This window comes from Dreissena polymorpha, chromosome 2 (assembly GCF_020536995.1).
Source record: "Dreissena polymorpha isolate Duluth1 chromosome 2, UMN_Dpol_1.0, whole genome shotgun sequence".
Lineage (NCBI taxonomy): Eukaryota > Metazoa > Mollusca > Bivalvia > Myida > Dreissenidae > Dreissena > Dreissena polymorpha.
This window is the reverse complement of record NC_068356.1, coordinates 12,562,567-12,581,709: the sequence shown is the minus strand read 5'-3', so window position 1 is coordinate 12,581,709 and position 19,143 is coordinate 12,562,567. Positions and strand designations below refer to the sequence as shown.

Below are 19,143 nucleotides of genomic sequence, written 5' to 3'. Positions count from 1 at the left end.
GCACAATAATGTATTTTTTCCTTAGGCTTTATAATGAATAAAAGCCAGTGGGAGACTCATAGTAATAGTAAGCATGGTAAGGTATTAGCAAATGTGCAAATGTATGATGAGAACCCACGGGAAAACAAGTTTATCAGTAAGGTCAATTGCCAATAGTGTGGACATTATAGATACATTTATGTCAGTAATATTGGTTTTGTTTGATGAGACCACTATATACAAAGACATTTTTATATAGCCTTTTAGCTCACCTGATTGCTCAGGTGAGCTTTTGTGACCGGTCTTTGTTCGTCATCCGTCCGTTAACATTTGTTTGTAAACACTCTAGAGGCCACATTTCTTGTCCGATCTTCATGAAACTTTATCAGAAGCTTTGTCCCAATGAAATCTCGGTCGAGTTCGAAACTGGGTTGTGCTGGGTCAAAAACTAGGTCACAAGGTCAAAAAATAGAAAAAACTTGTAAACACTGTAGAAGTCACATTTCATGCCCAATCTTCATGTAAGTTTGTCAAAATGTTTGTCTTAATGATATGTTGCTTGAGTTCAAAAGTGGCTCCGGTCCATTGAAAAAAAAACATGGCCCCTCAGTGGGCGGGGCAGTTTTCCTTATTTGGCTAAAGAGAAACCTTGTAAACACTCTAGAAGTCACAATTTTTTTCCAATCATCATGAAAGTTGGTCAAAACATTGGTTTTATTGATATCTCGGACAAGTTCGAAAATCGTCCAGATCGGTGAAAAAACATGGCCACCAGTGGGCGGGGCATTTTACTCTATATGTATATAGTAAAAACATGTGAACACTCTAGAAATCACATTTTTGGCCAAATTTTCATGAAATTTGGTCAGAACATTTGTTTCCTTGATATGAGAGTTGAGTTTGAAAATGGTTCCGGTCAGTTGAAAAACATGGCTGCCTGGGGGGGGGGCAGTTTTCATATATTTATATAGTAAAAAAAGCTTGAGAACACTCTAGAAGTCACATTATTTGCCCAATCATCATGAAACTTGGTGAAAAGATTGGTTTTATATTAGGGATGGCAAACCAAGCAAATCCGTGACCGGTTAACCTGATTTGATATTCGAGCGGTTAACCGGTTAACCGACTGTCGTATTGACACATAAATGAAAAAAAAAATCCAAAAAACGTATACGTTTATAAACAATTACATGTATATGCAGATATACTCTGTCTTGTTGATTGTCTTGTAACCTAATTACTGAAACTATGTTATCAATTAAATACTGTTACTTTACAAATTGTGTTGGTCCATTGGGAATATACATTTAGAATCCAATACTTAGTCATTTCTGACAGTCATTTCCGACATTGTTTACATGCTTGTCCTTGAACTGTGATGTTTCTCTGTTGTAATATTACCTTCATGTCATTTACTCATAATTATTGTTCTACACCTTGACCAATGAAAGCTAGTGCAGAATTCGAATTATGTTGTGTTTTATTAACACTCATTATCCTTTAAAGGGGTCTTTTCACGTTTTGGCAAATCAACAAAATTTTAAGAAGTTGTTTCAGATTCGCAAATTTTCAATTTAGTTATGATATATGTGAGGAAACTGTAATACTGAATATTAACCATGCTCTAATACAGCCATTATATGCATCTTTTGACGATATAAAAACTCACAATTATAAAGCGTTGCAACACGAAATGATTGAATAATTTGGAGAGTTTTGTTGTTGTCGCCATATTTTGTGAAACTACGATGATTGCTTATAAATAGTATAAAATACATCGGACATTTTGTATGCGCAAGCATGGTCGAGGGGTCTAAGTAGGAGACCTTTTACGCCAGGACTCCAGGGGTCAGTGGTTCGAGCCCTGTTGAGGGTTACTTTTTTTTCTTTTTCTTTTTTTAAATTTTATTCTTGATTTTTATGCCCCCCTTCGAAGAAGAGGGGGTATATTGCTTTGCTCATGTCGGTCGGTCGGTCGGTCAGTCTGTCGGTCAATCCACCAGGTGGTTGTCAGACGATAACTCAAGAACGCTTGGGCCTAGGATCATGAAACTTCACAGGTACACAGTGATCATAACTCGTAGATGACCCCTATTGATTTTCAGGTCACTAGGTCAAAGGTCAAGGTCACAGTGACCCGAAATAGTAAAATGGTTTCCGAATGATAACTCAAGAACGCTTAGGCCTAGGATCATGAAACTTCATAGGTTCATTGATCATGACTCGTAGATGATCCGTATTGATTTTCAGGTCACTAGGTCAAAGGTCAAGGTCACGGTGATCCGAAATAGTAAAATGGTTTCCGGATGATAACTCAAGAACGCATACGCCTAGGATCATGAAACTTCATGGGTAGATTGATCATGACTCGCAGATGACCCCTATTCATTTTGAGGTCACTAGGTCAAAGGTCAAGGTCACGGTGACCCGAAATAGTAAAATGGTTTTCAGATGATAACTCAAGAACGCATACACCTAGGATCATGAAACTTCATAGGTAGATTGATCATGACTTGCAGATGACCCCTATTGATTTTGAGGTAACAAGGTCAAAGGTCAAGGTCACAGTGACCCGAAATAGTAAAATAATTTCAGATGATAACTCAAGAACGCTTTTGCCTAGGATCATGACACTTCATAGGTACCTTGATCGTGACCCACAGATGACCCCTATTGATTTTCAGGTCACTAGGTCAAAGGTCAAGGTCACAGTGACAAAAATCGTATTCACACAATGGCTGCCACTACAACGGACAGCCCATATGGGGGGCATGCATGTTTTACAAACAACCCTTGTTTACTGGAGCTTTTTAGAGCAAGTGTTAAAATTTATCAATAGAAAGCATTTAATGACAAACTTCATAACATGCAAAAATCTGTGAAAAGGCCCCTTTAAGAATTACGTGCATTAACAGTTTGCTGATTCATAACAATTGTCAAGTAGCGTAAATATATTTTCCAATGGGCATTGTGGTTTCCTAACCTCTGTCGTTAAAGGGACTGTAAACCACGAATGACGAAAAAAGAAAAGTTGTAAAATACCGTATTTTTGGCAATTATTAGTTTATATTGATAAAATTTCACGACTGGTATATTACATTACTTGAAAAAAGTTCATATTTTCGGTATATTCGATAAAAATAAAAATTGCAATGTGAAATCGAAAGTACATCGCGAAAATAGGTGACATAACGATATACACACTATAAATAACGCAAGTAGATTGATCATTTTATGTATAAATTATATACAGTTCACTACGCATGCACAATTTGTATTCCTGGGTTTACCACGTGACGATGATGATCAATCTACTGGCGTTATTTATAGTAAACTGGTAGTTACCTGGTAGACATACCCAGTAAAATTTATTACTGAATATACTGAAAATATGAAAACTTAACAACTTTTTTCAAGTAATGTAATATACCAGTCGTGATATTTTAATCAATATAAACTAATCATTGTAAAAAATACAGTATTTTACATCTTTTCTTTTCTTCGTCATCGTGGTTGACCGTCCCTTTAAGGCTGGTTTATACTCAATGTCCTTATTAGGGTGTTTAAGTTTGAAATAGTTGTTAGTGATTGGGTGTAATTACAGTGTCCAGCTTTATTGATTTTATCAAGCAATGGTAGTCAACACAATGGCACAATAAAACCTGTTCAAAAATCTGCTGCGACCCGATAGTTTACAACGCTAATCGCTTTGATCCGCATGGTACATCACAGGGTGGTAATTGCCAATAATTTGCAATAAGATAAGCAGATTAGCCAATACAGTGAAATTAAGTAAAACAATCTAACGACTTGAGCATTTATTGCATTCAACCAAAAATTGTTTTCTGAAGAGTAACCGAATGTTAATATTGTAACCGGTTAACCTTCTTCAGAAATGGATAACCAGTTTAACCGAATAACCGTTGCCATCTCTATTTTATATATATCTCAGATGAGTTTGCAAATGGTCCCGATCGGTCAAAAAACATGGCTGCCAGGGGTGGTGGGGCAGTTTTCCTTATGTGACTAGAGAGAAACCTTGTGATCAAACACTATAGAAGTCACATTTTTGCCTTATCATTGTGAAACTTAGTCAATACATTGGTTTTATTGATTTCTGGGACAAGTTGGAAAATGGCTCAGATCGGTGAAACACACTTTTTAGCTCATCTGATTGCTCAGGTGAGGTTTTAGGATTGGTCTTTGTCTGCCATCCGCCCGTCCACATTTGGTTTGTAAACACTCTAGCATTCACATTTCTCAAGCATTCTTTATCAAGTTGCTGAAAGATCTCAGTCAAGTTTGATAATGAGCAAAATCACATAATTAATGTCATAATTATTGCCTTTAGATTGTCCAAATTTTCATATATTATACAAAATCCTTGTAAACACTCTTGAGGTCACAATTTTGTTTAAGATTTTATGAATCTTGGTCATAATATTTATTTTTGTAAGCAAAGTTTGATGTTTGGTAAGGGGGAGGGGGTCAACTCAAAATATAGGTCACCACCAGGTCAAATCTTACAAAAACAAAACAACTCCATATGCCAAAGTTTTGGTTCAATAATGATGAAACTTGACCAGGATGTTTGTCTGGACAATATCTAGGTCAAGTTTGACGTTAGGTAAAGATTGAATGAACAGACTCCTATCAGCGAGAGATCTTGGCCCTCTTGTTAGTAATCACCATTTATTTTGTTGAGAAAACATGAATTTATAACGAGTGCACCAGCTTAAAATATGGCAGCATAACAAATTAAAATGGCAAAATATCAAAGAAAGAAGCTAAAGATTTCCTCAAGAATATTTGAACTAGAATTATTGTGTCACTGTAGTTACAAAGGTAATTGTCAAAATGTGTAGCATGATGTTATTAAATATGTTAGTTGCAAAAGAGGCATAACTTTTTTTAGATTTTAAGGTGGAACAATAATTTCTAATCAACAACTTGATTTCATAAAAACTAAAGACTGCAATTAAAAATATTGTAAATTGAGTACTTTGGGAGAACTTGTATGTTGCAGGACAGACAGACAGACAGACAGACAGATGGATGTTTGTTACATAGCTGATTTGAAATATACTGTAACATTTTAAACCTCAATATTTTTCATCAGATGTTCTCTTCATTGCTTGAATAAGCCGAAAAAATAACATCCCTCAAATTTAGAGTAAAGGCTCCAAATAAAATGTTACTAGTATAATGTTGCATGATTGTGTGATGTACATGATCTGTTTAAGAGACTTTTGCTTGGTAACTAATCATGTGTAATACATTTCATTGAATTATGGATGTAGAGGAAAAAGAAAACTTGCTAACCAGTCTAAGTTTACATGTTGGAACCACACTGGAATAATCCATTGGGACTCCTAGAGAGTTCTTAACCAATAGCGATTTTATTGATCCTCAAAGAAGATTAGTGGTTTAGTGGAACATTGCAGACCAGCTGAATGTCTCCCTTAATCAAGAAACAAAACACCACAACAAATTGATGTAGAGTTGATTGTAGGGAAAATTTGCCTAATTCCTATAATTCTGGAACAAAAACTACATTAAAATATGAAAACAATTGCATAGAACTATAATTGAATTTTACAAAATCTGATTATGGTATTGAAAGTTATTCATTAATATTTCAACAATAACTCTTCCTTAAACTGAAACAGAATATGTGAACAATTATGCATTTTCAATTATTAAATAACACAGGCTTATCACCTTTTATTGCTTTCAAATTAATGGCAATGCATTAAAGGGACTGGCAACCACGACAACAAAGAAAAGAAAAGTTGTAAAATACCACATTTGTGTACACTTATTAGTTTATATTGATTAAAATATCACGACTGGTATATTACATTACTTGAAAAAAGTTCAGATTTTTAGTATATTCGGTAATAAAATTTCGCGATGTGAAATGAAAGTACATCGCGAAAATAAGTGACATAACGATATACACACTATAAACAACGCAAGTAGATTGACCATTTTATATATATATAATATACAATGCACTGAGCATGTACAATATGCATTCCTGGGTTTACCACGTGACGATGATGATCAATCTACTGGCGTTATTATCCCCCGCCAGAGGCGGAGGGATAATGTTTTGGCGTTGTCCCTCCGGCCGGCCGGCACTTTTGTGTCCGGAGCCATATCTTGGAAGTGTTTTGGCGGATTTCATTGAAACTAAGTATGAGTATATATATGCATAAGAGGATGATGCACGCCAAATGGCATTGTACACCATCTGTTAAAAACAGAGTAATAGCCCTTTGTATCTTGAAAAAATGCTTTTTACTATAGGCACTTTTGTGTCCGGAGCCATATCTTGGAAGGGCTTTGGCGGATTTCATTGAAACTTGGTATGAGTATATATATGCATAAGAGGATGATGCACGCCAAATGGCATTGTACACCATCTGTTATAAACAGAGTTATGGCCCTTTGTATCTTGAAAAAATGCTCTTGGAAGGGCTTTGGCGGATTTCATTGAAACTTGGTATGAGTATATATATGCATAAGAGGATGATGCACGCCAAATGGCTTTGTACACCTTCTGTTAAAAACAGAGTTATGGCCCTTTGTATCTTGAAAAAATGCTTTTTACTATAGGCACTTTTGTGTCCAGAGCCATATCTTGGAAGTGCTTTGGCGGATTTCATTGAAGCTTGGTATGAGTATATATCCCCCTGCCAGAGGCGGAGGGATATTGTTTTGGCGCTGTCCGTCCGGCTGTCCGTCCGGCCGTCACTTTTGTGTCCGGAGCCATATCTTGGAAGTGCTTTTGCGGATTTCATTGAAACTTGGTATAAGTATATATATGGATAATAGGATGATGCACGCTAAATGGCATTGTACACCATCTGATAATAACAGAGTTATGGCCCTTTGTATCTTCAAAAAAATGCTTTTTTAGTGTCAAATATAACACTTTTGTGTCCAGAAGTATATAGGCGGGGGATATAAATTTAACGAATTTGCTTGTTTATTGTTAACTGGGAGTTACCTGGTAGACATACCCAGTAAAACTTATTACCGAATATACTGAAAATATGAAAATATTCAAGTAATGTAATATACCAGTCGTGATATTTAAATCAATATAAACTAATAATTGTAAAAACATGCGTTCTTTTACAACTTTTCTTTTCGTGGTCATCGTGGTTGCCTGTCCCTTTAATAAGGAAATGCATCAAATTATATTATAGCTGTATCAACATCTTTAGGGTTGTTTACAGAATATCTGGAGTGATATTTTTACTATGATGAGCGAACATAAAACCATTATTTTTGTATCAATGCAATAAGAGCATGTACTCAGCAGTTTAAAAAATATATCTATAATTGTCTCTACTTCATCCATTATTGATACTTTGATCATCCTGGTTTGGGTACTAAAATCAAAAGTCATTTCATCTCAGACTTTATCAAGCATTGTATAATATTCAGCAGTAGGTACTCTGTCAAGTTCTTTTCGAGTAAAATACACATCTTCTGTTGCAGAGTCGAAGAGGAGCATACGATGACTGGAAAACAGTTCCATTTGTTGACAATGAGGAGCACAAGGTGTTGGGTGAATATGACAGAGAATCTCATTCCAGTAAGAATGTGCATGATAAGTATGAAGCTTTGTATAAAAAGTATAACCAAAAGTTAGGTCGTGGAAATGGTGACGGTAATGACCTTAATAGTAAAAATACAGTGGTCACTAGTCCTGGAAAGCAGGCCATTTCTAAAGTGACAACTCCTGCAGCAGAAATAAAAGCAGTTGAAGGTGGATTAGAAGACATGAGAAGGTATGAGGAGAAAACTAGTGATTCAAAATCAGAGAAGAAACAAGGAAGAAACCTGCGAAAGAATAGAAAAAGCAAGAAAGACAAGAAGCATAGGTCAGTGAAAAAGGAGTTTCCAAAGGATAGCATGGAAGATGGCCTTGAGTTTAACATGGAGAAGTTTTACAAGGAGAACCCAAACTTCCATATAAATAATGAAACCATCATTGTTAATGAAGACAAAATCTTTCAAGAGGAAAAGCCAACAAATCCTACATTTCCTGAGCAAGGTGTAAAAGCAACTGAAGATGCGGCTGTGAAATCTGAATTAACTGTAGAAATTGCAAAGAATACTGATAATGAAAAAAATGTTTCAGAAAATGTAAGAAGTAATGATGAAAGTTATGATGATTATAATCAGAAAGATACTATATATGATATTCAAGATGATTTTGATGATGCTGTGAGAGCTGGTATTGACAGTCGGTCCCATGATGACAGCAGTGAGGGCTATGACCACTATGACCTGTATGATGAAGGCCAGGACAGCAGTTACAGCAGCAGCGAGATGAGGGCAGAGACCGCTATGGATGGGCTAACACCACCGGAATGGTTCAAGAGTTTTGATAAAAAGGAACAAGGGGATGATCCAAATGCAGGCATTTTGGGAACATTGCTGGATACCAGAACAACAGTAACTGAAAAGGATAACATTGATGCAACACAAGTGATTGAAAAGGTTGATAAGAGCCCTATAGATTCAATTCCAAAGACAGATGTGGAACCCAGTACAAGTCCTAATCCAGCTACTCCAGCCAAAGATTTAAAATCGACAGTAACCCAGCCTGCATATTCAAATTGGGATGAAAGAGTGAACACATGGAATCTCATTGAATCTAAACCTATTGGTAGGTAACCTGAATACAAACTTCAGTTATTTTCAGTAAATGTTTCAGAATTGTAATGAGTACAGACTGGAAAGCAGGTCTTCATTTATTGAAATATTTCTTGTTATGGGTACCATTGTTATGCTCTTTGCTTTCTTATCTGATTGTTGATGCAGAATTTTCTGGTGATGGGGTTTATTTTTAGTTCATCATGAAAAACTTGTCTTGGATTGCATTTTATTTTCTTGAATGAATTGTGTGATGAAAACTGTTTAAGTAACTTAATATATAGAGTGTTATGTGTCCTTATTTGTATAAAACAACCATCATTAACCAATACTTTGTTTTTTAATTACATATAATAAGTAATTAAATCTGAATTAATTGTCATGAATTTTCCTGAGTTGGTTTTGAACATTGATGTCTAGCATTTTCCAGTTTTTTAAAGTTAATACAATCCAACAGAATAAATCTCTTGCAATATGTTCACTTTTGATGATTTCATACCAGCTTACTAGTGCATTAAATGATAGTTGTACTATTATTGATGCGTTTTATAGAGTCCTGTCAAGACAACAGTGACTGTGCAGCAGGGCGTATGTGCAAGTTTGGTCTGTGCCTGTGCGGTCAGCCGGACATGTGTGCTGGCCACAGCAAGCCTGTGTGCGGGTCAGACGGGCGCCGGTACCCAAGTCATTGCGAGCTCCACCGGACAGCCTGCGTGCTAGGGGTGCACATCAAGCTTGACAGAGCTGGCACCTGCCTCACTGAAGGTAAGTGGTAGAAATACCAGAAATACTATGCAATTTGTGATAAATTACTGGTAACTTTTTTAAAATGCTTAATTTATTTTCATGAATAATGTAACAAGAATGAAGGGTACAACTTATTGAATCTTTAACTTAATGATTACCATTAAAATTGTGGAAACAGTATTAAAATATTTGCAAATGTGTTCTTTTCCAAATGAAATGACAATATTATTAAGTTTTTTCTCTAAACATAAAGACAGTACAGTCAAAACTTGAATGCTCGAACTTGCGGGGACCGACGGCTTAAGTTCCAGCCATCCGGAACTAGAGCCAAGCGATTTCTTTTTGCAATAGCTGTGACATGAATTATTGTGCTCCTAATGGTTTAACAGGTTTTTGTGACCTGAAGCAAGTTTGAGCCTTGCCAACAAAAAAACGTGTGAAAATTGTAACCAGGACTGTGAAAACAGTTTAAGCCATCCAATATTTCGATGTTTGCAAATTTCAGTCATTCAACAGAAATTTGAATGAATAGCAATAAAAAAATTGTGATTGAAGGATAGTTCGAGCCAACCGGAAATTTGAGCCAAACGAGTTCGAGCCTACAGGTTTTGACTGTATTTTATCAAATGCATCCAAATACAATTGAATTTCACTGCAATGTGTCACATGTCATTATGTTATATATACAATATATAGCTAGGTGTCAGTCATTGCCTTGTCTAGTGACCAGTAATACACAATTAAATCAGAAAGTTACAGTAAAATATTTTTGTTAATTCCTAATTAAAATAATCTCTTGTATACTTGTGTTGACCGTAACAAAACAACCACATACAGAAGTGTAATCACACATTTACTCATTATAACTCTAAATGGTTATGTATTGCTAAAAATGTGTTGCCTTTGATACATTTGCATTAATAGTATAATTTTATGGTTTCTGCAGTTGTTAAGTTTAGTTTAGAATCCACTAATTATAAAGCACAACATTTTGGATATATTACAAAATGGATTTAAAACCAAATAATGCCTTCTTTCCCACAAAGTGCATAGTAGTTCAAATTATACCAATAATGTTAATATTTGATAGTGGATTGCATGAACATAAAAATATTAAAAGTTTGGTATTCAATTGTTTGGATTACCAGTACTCATAAATATAATGGAAAATTACAGAAATTCACAGATTCACATTTTTATCATTTTATCAAATAACCTCCTTTTTCAAAACTGATTATTTTAAGTTTTATATCAGAACTGTTAAAAATGGATAAAATTTACCATGGCAAACACAGTGTTCAGAATGAAATGCTGCAAACAAAAATATAAATCAAGAAAGAAAGCTGGATTGAGGCAGATATACAGTTGCAGTACTGTACAGTATTATGGTACCATGTGTTGTTTTTTAAATCCAATTTGGCATTATGTTGCAGTCAGTGTGAATTCTTGAACCAGAGAGAGATTTTACTTTTGCTTCTTAATTGAACAAATGTCATTTAGCTCGAATCTGAATTGCTCAAACAATTCATCATTGCTGCTTATTATGTTGAGGTTGTGTCTATTTCCAGGAAATTTCTTAAAGATTCTTTTGACACTTCATAATATATGGTATTATATTGTTCATTTTGCAACCAAATAAGTTGTCAGGTGTTATAAATTAAGATAAGGAATACATTAATTTAAATCACGTGTTAAAAGATTGTATATAACAATGTCTTCCATACATACATAATGTACAGACACATGCCAGTGCAATCTACGAGTACACTGCAATTCTTGTGTGGTATGTTATTCTTGGAAATAACATATGAAAGTTATTATAGACTCTAGTATATTTTCCCCAGCATTTGTCACAGTCAAGCGGTCGTATGTAGTTATTTTCACTTAGTTAATTGGTTTTTACAATGTATGATAAATAAGCAAGGCGTTAATAGCCTGAAGTTATCTCAGGGACAAGGCAATTATTCGCCATATCTGGCTCATTATTTTGTCAGCAATTTGATGTTGGGTTATATTTTGCATATGAAGACAGTAATACATTCTTTATATATATTGAATATATGATATGGATGTGTCAGAGCGATGGGTCTATTTCATAGCTTTTCTGAAGTTATACAAATTTAGAGATAAATGTTCATTTGTGATAACGTGAACATTTGAATAAGTGTAAAAAACAATAACAATGGTTATGCTGTCAAAGAGATTTTGGCATTGCATAGATGACTTATAATCTTGATATGCAGTTGGAACTTTATATGCCAATAGACTCGCAGATTTTTTTTTATTTTACTACTTTTAATGCAGACATAGTTTCATAGTAATTTTGCAGTTGATGCAATAGGTATTCAAAAAGTGTCTGGAAAATATTATAGTGCCTGCAAAATCACCTTATTGTAAATCATATGTCTGAAAAAAGTCTCACTTGACAATCATCTTGGTCCATTTGCTTTATATTATTGGGCAACAATTTGCAATTTATTTATTTCATAGCCGATTGTTTTTTATTACTGTTTTTTTTTAAAGACTATTCTTGTAAATCTGATGATGATCAAGGTTATGTAATATTCTAGTTTTGTCAATGATTAAAGTTCAGGGAAACAATTACTTTTATTTTGCAAACTATTAAAATGAGTCATTTATTTATATTTATGCAATGTTAAATAACCAAGAAGCTTTGAAAATTCAACTGCCTGGGGAAATCAAATTGGTCTAAAAGCTTCTCACTTCGGAAACAATAATACTGCTTGAGAGAATTTTCCCTGAATAATATTAGCAGCGAATCAATACTAATGCGATGAAAATGATTACAATTATTATGCATGTGATCTTTGCTGATTTGATGTATTACAAAACATACATTGCAGTTGGGTTGTGGATTTTCTTTTAAAAAACTTCATAAAGCTCACAATAGAAGCTCATTTTGTTTTCAGTTTGATTTTTATATGCAACTAAAGGAAAAACAACAGTATCAAGTAAGAGATGTCATCAATCTCATTAAAATAACCTCCTGTTTTACGCCACAACACTATCAGATGACTGGATTGCATTCTAGGTTACATGTTGATGACTTTAACAAGAGCAAAAGAAAGTGTTGCCTTCCAAATGTTGTTTTCTAAAGCATGCACTGTTAAACACCAATTATGTTAGAATTACTTATGGTTTTTAATTGCAATATTTGCGTTTTATCAATTGTTAACAACTTTTAAATTAACTGAACATTATATTTTCCTAATAATTAAGAAAAGCATCATGTTTTGAAGAAGAGTAGCTACAGTTTGATGTGCAGAAGACTTTTCCATTTAATCATTTAGGATCAGGATTGTTATTTTAATTGTATTTGAAGGCCATTTGAAAGTAACCAGTTGTATCATTTCTTCAGAACTAAAAACATAAGATTTAATATAATTGTGATTTGTATGCTGTCAAAAAGTGTCATTTAAAAATAAAAGAATACACACTACTTTTATTCAGGATGCTTTGTAACTAGATTAAAACAGTTGTTAATGTCCAATCATAATTAAGAACAAATATAAAAACAGTTGTAAATGGTCCCATGTTAATGAACAGATATAATCACAGTTGTTAGTAGTCCAGTGTTTAAGAACAGCTATAATTATGTATACAAACAGCTTGTAGTTGTCCCATCTATAAGAACAGCTAAACAAACAGTTTGCAATTGACTCATCTTCTAAAACAGCTGAAAAACAGTTTATAAGTGTCCCATCTTTAAAAACAGCTATACAACAGTTGTTAATGGTTGCATCTTTAAGAACATGTATGCAAGTAGTTTGCAATGGCCCCATCTAGATAAGAAAACTGGCTTGTTCCAGATCGTGTCACTCTTTCATGTTATTCTTTTTCAAAATATATAAGAAAACTGGCTTGTTCCAGACATGTCACTCTTTAATGTTATACTTATTCAAAATAATAAACCCTAAATGATATGGGCCATGCTCAGTGAAAAGGGGGTTAAATGCATGTGCGTTAATTGTTGTCCCAGATTCTGCACAGGCTAATCAGGAACAAAACTTCTTGCTTTTATGGTATTTTGCGTTTAAAGATAGTCCCTTCTTAGCAAAAATCCTGTTGAAGCAGAAAGTGTTGTCCCTGATTCTGCACAGGCTAATCAGGGACGACACTAAGTTACACACATGCATTAAACCCTTTTTCACAGAGCATGGCCCATATATTTTTATGAATGTTTGAGAATTCTGTTATACAACTACAGGACAGTGATGTCTAAAGACATGAATCCTTCTCAGACAATTCTGGATCAATACACAACATTGGTAGCCTTGCTTCTTAAATGTTTCCGAGAAATTTGTATTCTAAACAGATAATCTTGTGCAAAAATAAAGCCAGAAAAGTGAATAATATTTGAATAAAACTGGCAGAAAATCTTGTTTATGTGTGTTTGTCATTCAGTGGTCTTTAGTTGATGATTGCACACTGTTTAAATAAATACCTTTTAGACTTAAAGAATAAGCTCTAACGTCCAATTTGCCACTAGAAAGAAGTGTCTGTTGCCAGAAAAGTATAGAGGTATTTCTTGATGACATGACATACAAGGTCATTGGACAGAATGTCTGATACTTTTCTGCAGCATTTGTAAAGTCTAAGGACAATAATAAAAACTCACATATATAGGTAATGCTTATAGTTTCTGCGTTTATACAATAAATTATCCAAAATAAACTCTGTTTACTTAAATCTTGTTGAAAAAACACCCCACTAAACAACTAAATTCATTCAATCCTATAAGTGTTTAACAAAATTGAATTCTAGCAGAACATAAACCAAGAATGAAATGAAACCATTGTTAACACATCCCTGATATTATAACACATATACATACTCATGTATGCATTTTTTAGATGACAAAAAATATAGATCTGTTCCAAAAAAGACAGCAATCAAAGTGGCTAAAGACGATGACATGATGCAACAAGATGCTTCATCCCTTGAATACATTCTTCCAAATGGAAATGGTCTCCTAGCAGAAAGCACCACTGTTAAACCTACAAGTGGCTCTGGTGCCAATAAATCTGACAAAAATGGGAACACAATTGATGATAATTCTTCAAATGCTTCTGAGACAACTGTGCAAATACCTGCTGACGAAAATAGAGTTACAAATCAAGTTACCACCAGTAAAGTTATTGTTGATAAGAAAGAATATGAAAATGACAGCCTTACTATTGTGGGCAGTCTAAATAAAAATGATACTCTCAATGTAGAAAATAATTCTACAGACCCTCAGAATTACGATGACTATAACAATAATGTCAGCACTGAAGAAATTGATAGCGATGATCTTCAAGATATCTATAATGAAAATATGGAAAGCAAATCTGAGCTGAAAGACGATTACGATGATGACTATGAAGATGTTTCTGTGAGCATTGTTGACACGGTGGAAGCTGTAACTGATAAGCCCAGCCTGGTGCCACTGTACTGCACCCCTGATCTGTATGTGAGGTTCAAGGCAGACATTCTGCAGTACCACTGTATCTACTTCAAGGAGGAGCATTGTGATGGGCAGACGCAGCAAGGTTTGTGCACACAGCCCCAGCAACACGCTCATACAAGCCTTGCTTTGGGGAAATGGGTTTAATGCATGTGACTAAAGTGGTGTCCCGGATAAGCCTGTGTAGTATGCACAAGATGAGCAGGGATAACACTTTCCACTGAAACCATTTTAATTGTTTATCTGATGAGCCTGTGCAGTCCACAAAGGCTAATCTGGGACTACACTTTATGCATGTGCATTTAATGCCATTTTCCCAAAGCAAGGGTCCATATATTTCATATGTACATAGTGTAAAACCTAGTAGTTTTTGAGGAAAAAAGAACCCATGTAAATTGTCCCTTAACATTTTGTAAGAACGTATAATCAATTTGAAGTTCTTGCAATTGCACACAACTCATTTTGTGTGTGACTGGTTTTCTTTTTTCACTTTCATAAGATGGATTTTATACTTTAACAAATAACATTTACCATCCAATTAAAATATTATGTTTAAGTTATTCGAAGAATAGGAATAAAGAAACCTGAAAGAAAATGATACATTTTGATATATGTGCACACTTTTAAGATTATCATCTTAAAATATTTAATAAAAAAAACAGTTTTATTTTATTTTAAAGAAATAAACAATGAATAAGTTTTGTATTGAAATTTTCATTTAAAAGCAATTTAGGTTGCATGTGATTGTGGTTACTGTAATATTTGTTTTGGTTTCCAGAAAAGCAGAGATTGGCTGCCATCATGTTCAACTACTACGACAAGGACTTCAGCGGCTATATCAACAAGGAGGAGTTATGGGCCATGCAGCTGTTGGAGAGAATGGATGAGTTGTCTTCCCTTTGCACGCTTCTTGACATTGTTCTGTTTGATGAACTGGGACCAAAGGATGGCAAGCTTTCTGCAGATGAGTTTATACAAGCTTTCGGTAAGTACTGCTAAGTAGCTGTTAAGGTGAAGTGACTATAGTCCATTAATGTCTGCAGATGAGTTTATACAAGCTTTTGGTAAGTACTACTTAGTAACTAGTAAAGTGAAGAGAATAAAGTCCATTAATGAATTTAAATGTGTTGAAGACTTTATGTGTTGTTGGTTGTGCAGAATTATTTAACTGACAAGATAAATCATTAATTAAACCAGAATTTGTACATCGCTGGCCTGTCATGATTGATTGATTGATTGATTTCAATATATAACGGCAGAATACATGGCAATACAAGTATAACACACACATGTATTTAGACAGAAACATGCATGAATAAAACAAGTACATGAGTGAAGCCATGACAACCATCATTATAAATCAAGGATGACACAAAAAAGCGTTTAAAAACACTTATTTCCATTGTGGTCTTTGTGATATAGTGTTGTGTGACATAGGAAGACAATTTAATTCAATAGAAATATATATAATAGATTTGAGCGCCTTCATTGTATTGCACTTGACAAAGTTACTGAAACAGAGTGACTGATAATTAATGATTTTAAGAACTTTCAGTTCCCTTTGACCTGTTCAATATTCTTTTTACAAGCTACAGGTGAATATAATTATGTCATATGGCTGAATACACAAGATGACACATCCCATGTGATTGATGAATAACCAATTCTCTCTGATGGCTGTTTCCACTCTTGCAATTTGAAATCAATATACCTCCTATTGTATTGCAATAAGGTTTTTGCATAGTTGGACAATTGCATAGTTGTATATCATAAATAATAAATAGGAAAGTGAGAGCTTGTAAGTATCCCATTGTGAGACTTGGCATTTTACTTGACATTTCATGTATATCAAGGAGCTATGGTAAAGGCATTTGTTTGTAGATATTTTGACATTTGCTACTATCATGCTGCTAACTTATTTATGTGATGACAATATGTATTATACTTCAGTTTTGTTTAGGGATTGGGGTTGTTAAAAGTTAGTGGTAAATCCTTACTTCGCAGTTTCACAAGTTCATATTTACACAATTTTTGCATTATTATTAATATTCCAACAAATTTGATTTTGTGGGTGTAATTGAAGGTTTTGAATAGATTAACAAAATATAGGCCATGCTCTCTGAAAAGGGGACTTAATGCATGTGCTAAAGTGTCGTCCCAGATTAGCCTGTGCAGTCCGCACAGGCTAATCAGGGACGACACTTTCCGCTTTTATGGTATTTTTAATAAAAAAAAAGTCTTAGGCAGAATGTGTCGTCATTGATTTGGCTGTGTGGACTGCACACGCTAATCTGGAACAATACTTAACACTCATGGAGTAAACCCCTATTTCACAAAGCCCGCTCATATATATTCTTTTCATCACTATGACCATCCAAAATTGATAATTATTTTAGTGCCTTGGTGAAGGGAGAAAGAATTTTCTATTGAAATGTTTTTCTACAATTTCACATATTGCCTTTAATGTCCACTTTTAGTTGTTGATTACAATCCTTTTATTAACAACCTTCCATTATTTCATTATGAAGTTTTGCTGTGCTTAGTATAAAATATATAAAATATCAAACCAGAAAATGAGTTCAAACATCGCAAGATAACATCATAAAAACTACAACCATAGACATCAAACATTAATTTTTTCCTGCAGTGCAAAGCATTGTATTAGAACCATATTAGTTTTTGGACAAAGATGATTTATTAGGTTTTCTGAAGCATAGAAGAAGAAAGACAGAAGTGTAATCATCAGGGTTTTCTGAACATGTCTTGCAGACATCCCAGATGTGTTGGAGCACAAGACAGTTGTTGTTCCGCTACTTGCTACTGTTGGCAACGGTCTGGAGGTGAAATGTGATGTCGCAAACACCAAGGATGTCATTTGGAAGAGGAATAGCGTCGACCTGGCAACCGTGGACTTCCCTGGAATAACTGTACGCTTTTGTCTTGAAATTATTGCACTTACAATGCTGCTATAGGAATACTGAATTTATAATGCTGGCAAAAAATTTAGAAAATAGCATAATGTACGCTGTTTATGTTAAATCTACACACATACAATATTTAAGTCTTAAACTTTTATATGTTATTAAGTTAAACCTTTTATTAAAATAAAGTATACATAGTTTCAAACATGATTTCAGAAAATGAGCAGTTCTCTTTAAATTGTGTATGAAATGCATCCCAAACACTATGTATTATTTTTCAAACCTCTAACTTCGTTCCATATCACAAACAGGCTGTGGCAACACTGTCCTCTTTAGTGTTTTTTTCTGATTGTAGGAAGACTTAAATAAATTTAACCTATATTTGGCAAAAAGTGTCACATCTGTGGACTGAACAAGCTTATTACTGAAAACACTGTTGTGTTTGTGCATTATATGTGTTTTGTTCTGAGAAAACTGTGCTTAATTCATGTGCGTAAAGTGTCTCCCAGATTAGCCTGTGCAGTTCGCACAGGCTTATCAGGAACGACACTTTCCGCTTTAATGGTATTTTTAATTTCAAGGAAGTCCCTCCTTACCGAAAATCAAGTTTAGGCGGAAAGTGTCGTCCCTGATTAGCCTGTGCGGACTGCACAGGCTAATCTGGGACGACACTTTACGCACATGAATTTAGCCCAGTTTTCACAGAACAAGACACATATAAGAGCCTAACTCTGGGGACACGGGGTTTAATGCATGTACATTAATCTGGGACAAGACTTTATGCACATGCATTAAGCCCAGTTTTCCCAGAGGCTTATTAGGTTTTTCCCACTACATGACTTACACCTGACAGGTGCTGGGGGATGGTAGCCTGTATATTGAGACCGTTGGTTTCCACGTGGTTGGCAACCTGACTTGTCATGATCGCAGGAAGCCGTCCGTCAAGCAGATCCACATGCTCACAGTCCACAGTAAGAGAATCCCTTCAATAGTGCATATTGGAATCAAGTTTGTAGACCTAGCTTGTCAGGAGTGTAACCTCATTATTAATTATGGCATTTTAAAATGTTTTACCACAAGTGTCACCTTTAGGTTTCATGAATTTCAAGATGACCAGAATACCACCTAAGAACCATGCCCCTAAAGCTATGGTTATGACACATTTAAATGACATTTGTTTGAGGTAGGCAATGCACACTTGGTTCACCATTCCATTTTATATTAATTTGTGATCAATATCCACTATGCAGAGATGATGTGTTGGATGTAAGGCCCCATCTTCATATCTGTCAAGGTCATGATTAGAGACAATTTGCTTTATTATTCGTAAATGAATGGTGTTCTTGACAATTT

At 34.6% G+C, this 19,143-nt stretch overlaps 2 protein-coding genes across 3 annotated transcripts in view; one reads left to right on the top strand and one right to left on the bottom strand.

Moving 5' to 3' along the window:
• The window catches only part of LOC127865884 (FAS-associated factor 2-like), an 88,937-nt gene that overhangs the window by 45,964 nt on the left and 23,830 nt on the right, over positions 1–19,143 (bottom strand). The window lies entirely within an intron of this gene.
• The window catches only part of LOC127865870 (follistatin-related protein 5-like), a 52,273-nt gene that overhangs the window by 23,891 nt on the left and 9,239 nt on the right, over positions 1–19,143 (top strand). Inside the window, exons 3-8 of one of the 2 annotated variants that reach the window (XM_052405894.1) lie at positions 7,492–7,588; positions 9,208–9,420; positions 14,277–14,954; positions 15,648–15,854; positions 17,639–17,796; positions 18,644–18,761. In XM_052405894.1, coding sequence (XP_052261854.1) covers positions 7,492–7,588; positions 9,208–9,420; positions 14,277–14,954; positions 15,648–15,854; positions 17,639–17,796; positions 18,644–18,761 — 1,471 coding nt within the window. Of the gene's footprint in view, positions 1–7,491; positions 8,669–9,207; positions 9,421–14,276; positions 14,955–15,647; positions 15,855–17,638; positions 17,797–18,643; positions 18,762–19,143 lie in introns of both variants that reach the window. The other variant, XM_052405893.1, reaches the window with a different exon arrangement.